At 36.3% G+C, this 14,130-nt stretch overlaps 1 protein-coding gene and 1 long non-coding RNA gene across 8 annotated transcripts in view; one reads left to right on the plus strand and one right to left on the minus strand.

Annotated features, from left to right (window-relative positions):
• Nucleotides 1-6,735, minus strand: part of LOC127499093 (uncharacterized) — a 23,809-nt gene extending 17,074 nt beyond the window's left edge. For 4 of the 5 annotated variants that reach the window (XR_007926043.1, XR_007926040.1, XR_007926044.1 and 1 more), the window contains exons 1-2: nucleotides 6,590-6,735; nucleotides 1,029-1,163 (exon numbers count right to left, since the gene is read on the minus strand). This is a non-coding gene — a long non-coding RNA (uncharacterized LOC127499093). The remainder of the gene's footprint in view (nucleotides 1-1,028; nucleotides 1,164-6,589) is intronic. The other variant, XR_007926042.1, reaches the window with a different exon arrangement.
• map7a (microtubule-associated protein 7a) lies at nucleotides 1,040-13,028 on the plus strand. 3 transcript variants are annotated; one of them, XM_051869200.1, is made up of 15 exons: nucleotides 1,040-1,181; nucleotides 3,901-4,014; nucleotides 4,242-4,316; nucleotides 4,412-4,575; nucleotides 5,378-5,483; nucleotides 5,614-5,727; nucleotides 5,934-6,082; nucleotides 6,198-6,316; nucleotides 6,537-6,724; nucleotides 7,764-7,920; nucleotides 8,160-8,331; nucleotides 9,411-9,512; nucleotides 9,978-10,028; nucleotides 10,101-10,287; nucleotides 11,642-13,028. In XM_051869200.1, the coding sequence occupies exons 1-15, from the start codon at nucleotides 1,049-1,051 to the stop codon at nucleotides 11,650-11,652; spliced, it is 1,842 nt and encodes a 613-aa protein (XP_051725160.1). In that variant the 5' UTR covers nucleotides 1,040-1,048; the 3' UTR covers nucleotides 11,653-13,028. The 3 variants fall into 3 exon arrangements, with proteins under 3 accessions (XP_051725160.1, XP_051725161.1, XP_051725162.1); XM_051869201.1 differs by having other exon boundaries at nucleotides 10,151-10,287; XM_051869202.1 differs by lacking the exon at nucleotides 5,614-5,727 and having other exon boundaries at nucleotides 5,958-6,082.
• The last annotated feature ends 1,102 nt before the right edge of the window (nucleotides 13,029-14,130 follow it).

The following is a 14,130-nucleotide window of genomic DNA, read 5'->3' on the forward strand; positions in this document are numbered from 1 at the left end:
AATTTATATGGGGTAAAGTAAATGTGTGACAACCTACTATAACCTCTTGCCTCCTCTACATGCATGAGTGGTGTGTGGCTTAGTGGTTTACAGTCTTAAAGGTTCAAACTTGAGTGCTGAAAGGGTGATTTATGAGTTCACCCAACCCATTGCTCAAGGGCGAATGTCCCTAAACATGTACTGCAAGCTGCATCGGATAGAAAGTATTTGCTAAAAGATGACTAATGCAATGTAATACAGTGGGCTATTATTGTACAAAAAACCACCAATATGAATCCACAGTTGTTACTAATAGTGGAGGCATAATGTCATCTTTCTGAGAGCAGATCCTAATGCGCCAGCAGCCAATCTGAAGACAAGCATTATGGGATGCGAAAAACGCGTCTAAGATACAGAACTAGAACTTTCCCTATTAATCTGATCTGTGATTGGTTGTACATTTGGATACAAGTTACTTGTATCCTAAAAGTGTGTTTTCTTTGCAGGGTGCACAGGCTGCTGCTATTTCTGGACACTGGCGTGCAATGTCATGCCTCCATTCAGTGTCACAATTTTGCATATCACGGTCACCCAGGCAACCACTTCTTTTTTTGTTGTGTTGTGAATACATCATCCTTGCTGCAGCTGCTTGCATGCTGTCAATGTGACCGGGCAACGCAATGCAATGCAAGGGGCTCTATGGATTTTTAAAGAGAAACACCTCCAATAATCCCAGGGTGGGTTTCTTTTGTGAGAGAATGGCACATGTGCACTCTGTACATACGGATGCTCGCTGAGTTCGCTTGCCGGGCACGTGTGCTGGACGCACCCCAGACAGGAGCAAATCAGCTGCTCACACAGTTTCCCTCAGGAAGAATTTCTGTCTCATACTCCGTCTCTCTCTCTCTCTCAACCAGTCCATTCCCGGTTAGAGATGCACTGATAAGCTGTTAGCTGGAGTGGAAGATTTCTGCACAGGGAACACAGATGCTCTGCATGAACTAGACGGACACACACACACACACACACACGCACACACACACACTTACAAGAGCCTTGAAACAATAAGATGCCAGCTCATCTGAGCCTGGCAGAGCAGGAACGGGAGTGGAGGAAGACGGGCAAAACGGCAAAGCTGGGTCTCGCTGCGATCGCAGAGAAAGGACAGCTGAAGATGTACGACACTGCGAGGAAACAGAGAGGTTGGTGAGAAGCAGATGAAAAATATGACATTCACTCCCATCGAAAACTGCTATTCTGTTCACATTTATCGCATCTGCTAATTCAGGGTCCGAAATAAACTGCGTACAACTTTGACTGGGCATATGTATCCTAAAATACTGATTCTCTTAGGAGCCTTAAACCATTACCCATCTGAGTGTATGTGCTAAATTACAACGCATTTCTTCATGGTTAGCTCAGATAGTGACGTATTAAGAATGGGTTGTGTTTGTGTGTGATGAGGCTAGCTGAGCTAAAGGTGTTTGCATCACATGGTAGACGTCTGTTATGTAACGTACCCCGATGACAAGCACGTCTGATTTAATTTTCTTAGAGCAACTGACTGAAATATTCATGCATGCAAATTCAGCAGTTCTGAATGCATCGTGCTCCACACTTCACCACTCAATATCACTGTTGTGGTGCTCTGGAGTGTCAAGTTCACCTCAAGAGTTCACCGCCAACACGTACTGTTCAGTCAGGCGCTGATTTTGTTGTTCTACACAGCAACAGTAAAACAAATGTTGCCTTTGTAATGGTGTACAGGCCTTGGGCTATCTTGATTCAGAGGACAAAGTCAAAACTGGCATGAGACAGGCCTCATGTTCATTTTTATATCTGCCTTTTGGCCATCAAGTTTTGTTTATGGATTTGTTTTTAAAGGCACTGCTATGATAGAGAGAGGTCTGTATAGTATGGCGGGCCAAACATGTATATCACAGTACACTTAAAAGATGATAATTGGTGTTAACTCCAGAGTAAGGACGCTTTTAATTCTCCCTAAAGTAATGTTTCATACTAGTAAAGTACCGCTTTTAAGCATGGGTTTGACTCGGTTTTGAAATCAGATGCCAAAGGTATACTGTATAAAACGCTGAACAATATAACTGTGTTAAAAAGCCTTTGTATGTGGTTAAAATAGTTCAAGATGCATTTATTAGCCAACGCCATGTTTTGTTTTTTCATTATTTTGTGGTTCGGTAAGATTTAATGTTTTTGAAAGAAGTCTCTTATGCTCATTAAGGATGCACTTATTTGATTTGTTTTCTATTTTAATGCATTTTAAAATGTAATGCATTTCTGTGATGGCAAAGCTGAATTTTCAGCATCATTCCAGTCTTTGGTGTCACATGATCCTTCAGAAATCATTCTAATATGCTGATTTGGTGCTCAAGAAACAATTATTATTATTATTATGTTGAAAACAGTTGTGCTGCTTGATATTTTTGTGGAAAGTGAATTTTTCAGGAATCTTTGATGAATTGAAAATTCAAAACAACAGCATTTATTTTAAATAGAAATGTTTTGTAACGTTATAAATGTTTTTACTGCCACTTTTGATCAATTTAATGCATCTTTGCTGAAGTATTGATTTCTTTAAAAAAAAAAAAAAAAAAAAAAAACTGACCATAAACTTATTGGGAAACACTCATGAGGTTTGGTGCTAATCTGAATAACAATGAAACTGATAGGCCTACATGTGTCACTCAAAGGTTTGAATTAACAATTGCATGCTTGTTTCAATGATTTTTAAAGAGAAATCAATCAATCTTTTACTATGCCAGTGGTTCCCAAACTGGGCTACACTGGGGTGGACAGAGAGGGTACGCGAACAAAATGCTGAGTTTTGCTGTTCATTTACTTCTACTCCACCTTAAAATAACATAAAAACCAAGCATGTATGTTTAACAGGCAATATAGTGCTGTAAAAGGTCAAACACATGACATCCATTCAAATTACCTCATCTTTTGTGGTCAAAACTGCGGTGTGCATATGATGTTTGCATCAACAATGTACCTTTGTAAAAGTGGGGTTTTAGCACTTACTAGCATGAATAACAAATATAGACAGACTGTGCATAGAGATCGATTAAACATACCCTTTGTGAGGTCTTGTTATATGAGCAAGAATGCAATTTTTCCCAAATATTCACACGATTGCAAATGTGACATTGATTTTATACAACAGGTTCACATGTCAGTAATGTTTGCTTTATTTCGCGACGAAATAATAGTTCCAATGAAAGCCACAGCAGAACTGTTGTGTCTCTCCCAGCAACACATAGCAGTGTTTCATTAGTGAATGAATCTATGGCTTTGAAAAAAAAAAATTGGGAGAGTCAATGATTCAACGACCCATTCATAAATACAGCCACTTGCTTCGTTACTGAATGAATGTTTTAATGACTCACTCAATAAGACAGTGACTTAATGCCCTTTATTGGCGGTTTTAGTTTAATTTTTAAAAGTATCATTTCGTCTTTACCATCATTGCATATTTCTCTATTGAACTTTTTTTTTTTTATTTAAAGCATTATTTATTTTATAAAGGTAAAAAAATACACTAGAAAATCAATTTAAGGGGGCAAATATTGTCCCTTAATGGAAAAGGAGTGACTGCATTCTAAGTGGAAGAGGGGGTACACAAAAGGATGTTAAATGCCTCAGGGGGGTACGACACTTTAAAAAGTTTGGGAACCACTGCACTATGCTAAGCATTCCTCATTCTTGTTGTAATGTTGTAAATCATCAACACACTTTACCTTCTAACCTGCCAGTCTGCTTTTCAAACTGGGTTGGAGAGTCTGGTAAATTTCAGTAGAATTTTTAGAGAGCAAAAAAAAAAAATATTTTTAAGTTTGGTGTTTACATACATCTATTTTTCTAATTACTAAGTAGTCTGTTTTTTTCCCCTCCCAGATTCCAGCTCTGATGTGAAACCCACAGCCCTGGAGCAGAAAAGAAAAGCATGTGCTCCACCGCACATTAAATCAGCCCAGATTAATATCAATAAACGAAATGGAAATAATGCAGGTCTGAAATAACTAATATTTACTTATCAATTCAATTTGCATTTTCCTTTCTCAAACACTTCCATTTCCTGATACTGCTGCCATGGATACAAAGTAAATAAAGATTCAGTTCTTTGGAGCTGGATCTTTGCTGAGCTCTTCCCAGCTGCTCATTTTTGTCATTTATACCAACATAGTTGAATTTATTATATGCGGCATAAAATATTTCGGATTGATTTTGTAATTCAGAGTCAAATGCTCTAAAAGTGGACGAGAGACTGCGACTGGCCCGGGAACGGAGAGAGGCGTACCAAAAACAGCTGGGTATTTTCCTTACTCTCGACACATAACATCATTACCAACTGAAGAACAAACAAAGCTTCATTACTGAAGTTTTTATTGGTGTACCTGAACTGTAGCACTGCGCGAGCGTGGCTGGCTGGCGAGGGAGGAGCGGGCCAAGCTGTTCTACGAGAAACACCTGGAGGAGCGACGGAAGAAGTTGGAGGAGCAGCGACAAAGAGAGGAGAGGAGGAGGATGGCGGTCGAGGAGAAACGCAGACAGAGGGTCAAAGAAGAAAGAGTGAGTTTGTGCTTGAGATAAATTGTGACTGATGCTTGGTTGGGAGAGATTTTGTTTGTATAGCTTTTATATGCTACCAGTGAAAAATTTGGACATCCACCATTTGGGGGAAATTAATGAATGAATAATATTTATGCTGTTGTCAACTCTGCAAGAGGTTTGAGTTAAATTGATGTTTTTATTCTTTTTTTAGTGGAATAAGTTCACATTACTAACACAGTATATTTTTATTAACTAATAGTTCTAATAGTTTAAGTTATTATTACTTTAATATATTTTTGTATATTATTATTTTATAATATATTATATATTTTATTCTATATATTTTTTGTTAATATGCATACATATACATATATATATATATATATATATATATATATATATATATATATATATATATATCTCTATCTCATATTATAAAACATACATATATATGTTTTATAATATGATATACAAAAAATATAAATTATTTTATTCTATATATTTTTAGGTAATGTACATTTTAGTTTTATTTTATTACTTTAATATATTTTTTGTATGTTATTTTATAATATAGATTTATACGGATAAAAGCGTCTGCTAAATGCATGAATAAATGAATAAATTAGATCAAAATGTTTTTAAGCTCATAAGTTGAGTTAAGAGCATCCAAATTTTTTATTGGTAGTGTATATCATCAGTTTCATAAACACTAGCACTGATTTCAACAACGAAGATGAAAAATTGTTCTTGTGATTTTGCAAACATGATTAAAAACATATGGAACATGGGATCATGGGAGTGTTTTCATCCCATGTTTTAGGAGCGTTATGAGTCTGTGGTGCGGAAGACGATGGAAAAAAGTCAAAAGGCCAAACAGAAACCTGGCCACTGCTCACGAAGGGTCACCAAGAATGAAAACAAAAATGGTGAATATCTCAATGCATGATTTAAAATGCAGTAACTGGCACTAATACGGTCTTCTAGCCTCGCATCTATTTTCCCAACTCCCTTTCTGACCACTTCCTGTTAGTCAGTCTGCTTTCTGCTCTTCTCCAGCTAAACACCGCTCTCTTAGTCAGTGGGAGATTGACCTTGTCCGTCGCCTTCAGACCCCTACCGTCTCTTATCTAGCCAGAAGCAAGAGTGCTGTGTGTCTGTCACGAGACACAGGTATCACTTTAGAGTGACAAATTGTATCTTTTATTCCTATTTAAAGGGAAAACCACAAGTCTGCAGCTGGGTGTAATAAACATAGGCTTTCTGCTTTCTTTCCCTGCTCACTGCTTCACCCTATTTCTCTGTACTCATTCATCATCTTCAAAAAAAAAAAAAAAAAAAAAAAAAAAAAAACCCACAAACACACCATTTATTATCAGTTGTTCATGTTTGTCGTCGTTCAGCCTCATGTCATACCATGAACTCCAGCACCACACGAAAGCCAAAGGTGCATTGTGGGAAAGTGCCAAACAGGCCTGCAAGCTCAAGTCCAAACGTCACTATCCGCAGAACAACCAACAGAGAGCTGGTGGGAATTAAACCATTAGTTTAAATAAAACCCCAAAAAATGTTTCTTTACTGCATGTAGTACTGAATGTAAATGTTTTTTTTTTTTTGTTTTTTTTTTACATATATTATTTCAGGTGGAAAAAGGTGATTTTGAGGGACAAGACTTGAAAAAGCCACAGCTACAAACAACAACTGAAATCCAGCCCAAACAGGACATAAACCCACCAGAGAATACTGTCCTCCCACCATCATGGTACTGTACACAAACAACTCTAGCAGTAACTTGCCACTTCACATTTCATCCACAGATGGCGACAGAGAGGCTAAAGTTGTGTAGTACAGCTTTAAAAAAAAGATCTGACTTGTGATTTTACTTTCCTTCAGGAATGAGTAAAACTAAACTTTCCTCACTCTCAGAAAAATCACAAAATTATACTGTGGGTCATTCTTTCTTTATATACCCTATTTCCAAGGCTGCAGAACAGATCACATGTCAGACATGCCACACTTAAACAAGACAGTTTACCTCCGCTGCCAGAAGAGGAGGATCTAGAACCAGAGCATGAACTCTCCTCTGGTCAGCCTGACGAAACACTTCCTCAACAACGTCCAGCTACTAACGGGCCTCTGAATCCACCGGCAGGCTCTCAGATTCCTAATGGTTAGTGAAAGACTGACACATTTTCCAAAGATTCACACATTTTAATGATATTAATAATTCAGTTTAGAACATTTTATGCTGAAACGGTTCTTTGTGTTTGTATTTAAGCTATTATTCCTGCATTAGGTTCTTATACTTTGGAACCCAAAAAATAAAAATAAAAATAAAAATTTTAGAATACAAAGTTAAGATCATGAGAAACAAATGTTAAAAACTTCATATATGCAACCAGTGCAAAAGTTTGTACATGTTAAATTTTTTAATTATTGAATAATTGTCAATAATTCCCCCCAAAATACATCCATTTTGAATGAGTGAGTGAAGATATTTTTATTTAAAAAAAATTTAATTGCTGAAATGAAAAATGCATTTTGTAAAATGCATAAAATATATACTGCAAGTGCAGGATTTATTATTAAAAGAATAGGCAAATTCATGATTCATTTACTGTATTGGGAGGTTTCAGTATCTTTAGCTGAATTTTTGGCAGTTCTTGTCTTGAGTTTTAAAAAGTGCTGTTGACACCATAAAAAGTCTCTCTTAAAGGGATAGTTCACCCAAAAATGAAAATGTCATCATTTACTCACCCTCATGTCGTTCCAAACCTGGGCTGCGTTACCCAAAGCCAACTATGGGCGTTATCAATAGAGTTCAATGGAACTTACAACCATAGTTGGCTAACGATGCTTTTAGGAAACGAATCCTGAACACAAAAGAAGATATTTTAAAGAATGTTGGTAACCAGACAGTTGACGGCACCCATTGACTTCATAATATTTTTTTCCCTACTATGGAAGTCAATGAGTGCCGTCAACTGTCTGGTTACCAACATTCTTTAAAACATCATCTTTTGTGTTTAACAGAACAAAGAAATTCATACAGGTTTGGAACAACTTAAGGGTGAATGAAGTGATGACCAAATTTTCATTTTTGGGTGAACTATCCCTTAAACTTAGAGAGTCCTATGTGATTGTGAATATTGTGAAGGTATTGTGAATATCCTGGTGAAATATGTCTCTCTTCTCTTATTCACTTTCAGGACCAAGTCGGATTGGTGACGGCGCTCAAGTCAGACCTTCTTCTTGGACTACAGACCCTGAGCAGGCCTCTCGCTTACTGGCAGAGAAAAGGAGGCAAGCCCGACTCCAGAGAGAGAAAGAGGAAGAGGAACGCAGACAGAAAGAGGAGACAGAGAGGTATAATTTAGTATTCTTACCTTTCCTCTACCAGTGAAAGATACCTTTTGTGTCTTAGTATTTTATAGCTTAACCTTTGATTATCATCAATGCTAAATTGTAAAAAGGGCCACAACTTAAGCTAGGTCTTTGCTGAGAGTTACATGCTAAAGTTAAAATGCAGTACATGAAATCGCAGAGTTTGAACTTCATGTAGTGGTTTAGGTATCTAAATGAACTTGTGTGGCTCATCTTGGCAGAAAGAGCAGAGAGGAACTGGCCCGTCGGAGAGCTGAAGAACGAGCCAGACAGGAGGCAGAAACCCTGAGACTGGAGGAAGAAAAGAGGAAGAAAGAGGAAGAAGAGCGACTTCAGGCTGAGGAGGAAAACGCTCGCAGACAGAGAGATGAGGAAAAAAGGCTTCAACAGCAGGTATTAAAGCTTTTGGATGTTTAAAGCTTTTTCCCCCACACACAAAAATAATTATAAGGCAGCCATTTGAAAAGTGTTCAGCATCCCAACTAGCCCGATTCAGCATCACTGGCTTGATTTGGAGGCAGGACTGTCTATATGTCCAACCAGTGACAGATAGAGAAGTGCTTGGGAAACATGTTTGAAAACAATCATTGTTCAAGACTATTTGCCAAAATACAAACTTTAGCTTCAAGGGATAGTTCACCCAAAAATGAAAATTATCCCATAATTTACTCACCCTCAAGCCATCCTAGGTGTATGTGGCTGTCTTCTTTCAGCCAAACACAATCGGAGTTATATATTAAAAAAATATCCAGGCTCTTCCAAGCTTTATAATGGGAGTGAATAGTATCCTAGCCCAAAAAAAGCACATCCATCCATCATAAAAGTAATCCACACGGCTCCAGGGGGTTAATAAAGGCCTTCTGAAGTGAAGTGATGTGTTTTTGTAAGAAAAATATCCATATAACTTTATAAAATATAATCACTGGCTTCCGGTAACGGCCGTATGCAAGTCGAGTTCCGGCGGAAGAGTGACCTCTGACCTGACTCATGATGTATTGACGACCGCAGAAGCACAGAGGACAGAACGAAACAAAACACCGGTCACGGATTAGAAGTCTAAAATTAGAATTTTTAAAGAGAAATGTCCGAGGATTTCGATATAAGAGAAGAGGAGCTTGAGGAGTCTACTCTCACCTTATACTACTCCTACATCCTACATACTTCGGGTCAGAGGTTACTCTTCCGCCGGAACTCGACTTGCATACGGCCGTTACCAAAAGCCAGTGATTCTAGTTTATAAAGTTATAAAAATGGATATTTTTCTTACAAAAACACAGCGCTTTGCTTCAGAAGGCCTTTATTAAACCTCTGGAGCCGTATGGATTACTTTTAGGATGGATGGATGCGCTTTTTTAAACTTTAAAATCTAGGATACCATTCACTCCCAAAATAAAGCTAGGATCATATTATATTAGATGGATCATTAGCAGAAAGAATAAAAATTCCTATAATGCTCCATAATGTGTTCTCAGAGAGAGGAAGAGGCTCGTCAAAGGGTGCTGGCAGAGCAGCAGAGACTGGAAAGAGAGAGCCGTTTCCAGAGAGAGGAGGCCGAACGCCAAGAACGGAAAAAGGTATGTCTTAGAATACTTTTATACAACAAGGATGCATTGAATTCATCAAAAGCCACAGTAAATACATTTATATGTTAAAAAAGATTTCCATTTCAAATGAAAAATGCTGTTCTTTTGAACTTTCTATTCAAAAATGTATCACTGTTTCCACAAAAACATCAAGCAGCACAACTGTTTTCTTAAGCAGCATATTAGAATGATTTCTGAAGGATCGTGTGACACTGAAAGCCTGGGGTAATGATGCTGAAAATGCAGCTGCCTCATCATAGCAATAAATTACATTTTAAAATATATTAAAATAGAAACCAGTTATTTTAAATTGCATAATATTTCACAATATAACTCTTTTTACTGTACTTTTGATCAAATAAATGCAGCCTTAGCGAGCATAAGAGACTTACTTACTGACTCCAGAATTTAGAATATTATACATATATATTGTGCTTTCAATTTTCTCCAAATCAGCGCCTGGAACAAATCATGAAAAGAACAAGAAAGACAGACTCTGAAGAAAAGGTAAGACTATCATTGGCAGGCGCTTTGTTTATGCCCCATCTAGAGGCCCTACTAATTTTTTGTCCCCATTAGAAAACTGCATCGGACAACTTGCCTTGTGAGAATGTGAATCCTGTAATCAGGCTACCAGGTCCAGGAAAAATGCCAAAGCTGGAGCTGAGGGACGAGGAGGATATGCTTCCTACTGTGGCCTTCAAAGAGCGCCGATCCTTCCGCAGTCTTTCTGGCCTGGATGAGATTCAAGCCCATCAGCAAACTGGTATGTGAATACATTCATCTCTGGATATCTTCATTTAAATCTAACATAACTAAATATACCAATTTAATATTATGTAATTTAAGATTAAATTTGATTATTCAAGGATTAGATTAAATATTAAGTTATTAAAAAGTCATTTATTTAAATATAAACATCTGAAGCATAAACATCTGTTCATGGAGTTATAAAATTATTACTTGGTATAGTATACTATTTAATGCATGTTTTTATATTATAAATACATTAGATTTAAAGGTGCAATATGTAAAATTTTCTGTCCGCTAGAGGTCGCTAGAGACCTATTCAAAACAATGGCGTAGCTTGATGACGCCAAGTTTGAGCGCGGAATCTTGGGACATGTGGTCTTCACCTTACAGCCGGTGGAAAACAATTGGGATAGGACTCGGGAAGAAATCATGTTCATAGATGCGATTATTAACGTTACTGTAGTATGAAGCAGAGCAGGACCGAGTGTTGTGGGAGCTGAACGAGGCCGCTGGAGCGATTGCGCAACACACGCCGCGAGCAGCGGAACTTTTATTATGTCGCAGTCGCCGGCGCTGCTTCCGCTTTTCTGGTCATGAGTATGAGGTAACGCAGCTCTGTTTATCATATTAGATACATTTGAGTGTGTTGAAAATGTTATAATGTTAGCCTGTGCTTTCGCTCGGTGGCTGCTGTGAGACACTTGTTACACACTTCAGTAAGATAAATCAATTTTAGAATATCATATTAAATGCTGGATGGCTTGTGTTGATAAATGGCATGCAATTCATTTTAAAACGTATTGTGTGATGGAGAAAATGCTGTATTACTGTTACTAAAAATAAAGCTGCTTCTGATTATGCTATGTTAGCTACTTCACAAAATAGTGTTTTTCTCTGAGGCATGGTAAAGCATGGTACTCGTAAATATCAAGAAAATTAGATTTAAACAATAAGACTAAACGTGTTGAGCTATATAACAACAATTCGTTTTCTGTCTCTAAATATATCAAAACAGTTGTTCCCTTGTCTATTAATACATGTAACATATTAAAGCGTCTTTGTTGTTTCCATGGTTTCTACAAAATAAAACCGGAAACCGAGGGTAACGCGGGTATGACGCAATTGACAGGCGACTCCTCACACGTCCCGGAGCCTTGGTTAAAATTGCAATTTTCTCATGATTTACAAATAGTTGCAAACGTTTAGGATATTGTAAGTACTCAACTGAACAAAATATATTACACTGGCCTAGTGGTTCTTGGATATTTTACTGCAAAATTTTTACATATTGCACTTTTAAATAAATACATATGTGGAAGTTGTCATACAGCTGGTATACAAATATTTTTTTCTCCCCCATGCTTCAGAGGTTATTTAACCCACGGACCTGTCATGTGATGCCAAGACCGTCAGAGGAACTTCAGCAAGCTTGTCTTTCTGAAAAACACAAAAACATCATATGCACATGATTTCCCTGCACTTTAAAAAAAAAACCTGTAGGAAACAAGTCACAATTCCTTATAAAGAATACAGTTCTTTATTTTACAACCCAATTAAAACGCCTACAGCAATTACTGCTTGATTTGCTAAAGTGAAATCATGCATCGCTGAGTAGCCAAATAACTTTGGGTATGTTGTAAGATTCACATAATAATAATAATAATAATAATAATGACGACTTAAAGGTACATTACCCACCAGATAAAACTTGAATGCTTCATATTTTAGCTTTAATTTAGTCATATTTTATATTTTAGTCAGTACATTTATGATGTTATGAAGAGAAATGATTTCTCTTTGAATCTCTGAGCAGTGATGTAATAGTCTTATGGATTTATTAGTCTTATCAGGTATATAAACAGCAATTCACCTGCACGAATGCATACTGTACACTACCATTTAAAAGTTTGGGGTCAGTATGATTTTCTTTTTTTAAATAATTAATACTTTTTATTCAGCAAGGATGCATTAAAGTTACAGTGAAGACTTAAGATTTGTTTTTTTTTTTTAAATATATATATTTCAAATAAATGATAGATGAAAAAATCTATCATGTTTTCCACAAAATATTAAGCAACACAACTGTTTTTAACATTGATAATAAGAAATGATTCTTGAGCAGCAAATCAGCATATTAGAATGATTCTGAAGGATCATGTGACACTGAAGACTGGAGTAATAATGCTGAAAAATATTTTAAAACAGAAAACAGTTGTTTTAAATTGCCATCATATTTGTCAATATTACTGCTTTTTATCAAATAAATGCAGCCTTGATGAGCATTAGAACAAAAATCTTACTAGCAGCAAACTTTTAAATGTTAATGTATGTGTTACAGTATTTATTTATAACCAGATATCTGTGTACTCATGTAATTAAGCATCTCTTTGCAATGCTGCCGTTTTGACTCATGAGGGTACAATTGTATACAGAGGTCATTTTCCATCTGTCCTTATTGCTGAATAGTGCTTTTGCATCACAGTATTATGCCAGACAGGTGAGCTCATGAATATTTTCACAGTTTCTTAGCTGGTTTTGCACTGCTGCTATTTAGCTTTTCCAAATAAGAACATTCCCTCAGCCCTTTTTCTTAAATCAAAATGTGTGATTATTAAGTGCTCGTCTGCCTTATGAACATTGATATAGTTTCCCGGTACCTTGTGCAATGATAGAGGCTTATGCAAATAAGGTGTAAAGATGTAAACAGTTTAATTCCTTTTTTTATTGGTGTAAGTAAATAAGCTTCAAAAAACAGACTGGTTGTTGGTATGTTTTTTGACCAGTCTACAAAAACATAATTAAAAAGAGTAACCATTGGATATGTTTTGCATTACCTGAAATCACTGGAGGGGGGGCTTAATGTTCTTGTAGCCCAAAAATATTGTTATATGTTTGGTAAGTGGGCTGCCAGTAGGGAAAATGGTAACCTCAGATGAGAAGAATCCTGGAGAACTAAAGCAAGATATACAACAAACTTTTAGCTTTATAAATAATCATTTTTCAAAGGTTTTTACAAGTGCTTACATTGACTAAATTTGTGTTACAAATACATAATCATAAATACAAATCAAACTTATGAGAACTTAAAAATGACAGGAAATTATGAAGAACATTTTGGTGTGATGCTGGTTGTCTAAGAATAAATATTAAATAAACATGAAAATATTTTTAAAAAATGTTTTAATATTTGTATTATTTTTATTTTAAATAAAAAGGTAAAATATAAAATAATATTATTTCAATAATGTTTTTCAATTTTAAGCACTGTTACATTTTTTTGTAATATATTTTAAATATTATTAAAAATATTTTACTACAATTGAATTCAACAGATTATGCCCAAAATGTCACACTGTTGTATAATGAAAAGACTTCTAAATCTCTGACAGGACAAAACTTGTCATAGGTTGATTTCATGTTAGATAATAGTTTATCTAATATATCTAATCGTTCAAAAACATGAGATTTGTGCTTCTAATGCTTAAAAAAACTAAATGGGGCAACAAATTGTACCCTATTCCTGGAAAGTGCCACATATGCAACCATAACAGACACTAAACCTCAGGGGATTGAATTTTGCTGCACTTACCAGATTTTGTGGGATTACAGTGAATTTGAACAACATTTGGTCGGATCATCCGAGTAAAACCGCGTTAGATGACACAATGGCGTCGTTCTTTGAAGACAACAGTGGAATTTTCTAAATTTAGGCTAATTGGATCACCTGTCCACAGTTGCTGCTTGACTGTCAGTGAGTCGACCAACTGTTACCTCTATTATATGTCATCTCACACTAGTTTAAGCAGAATATGAAGTATGCGCTTAGCCAGTAGTTTTATTTGTTTATGTATAGCTA

This window comes from Ctenopharyngodon idella, chromosome 17 (genome assembly GCF_019924925.1).
Source record: "Ctenopharyngodon idella isolate HZGC_01 chromosome 17, HZGC01, whole genome shotgun sequence".
Lineage (NCBI taxonomy): Eukaryota > Metazoa > Chordata > Actinopteri > Cypriniformes > Xenocyprididae > Ctenopharyngodon > Ctenopharyngodon idella.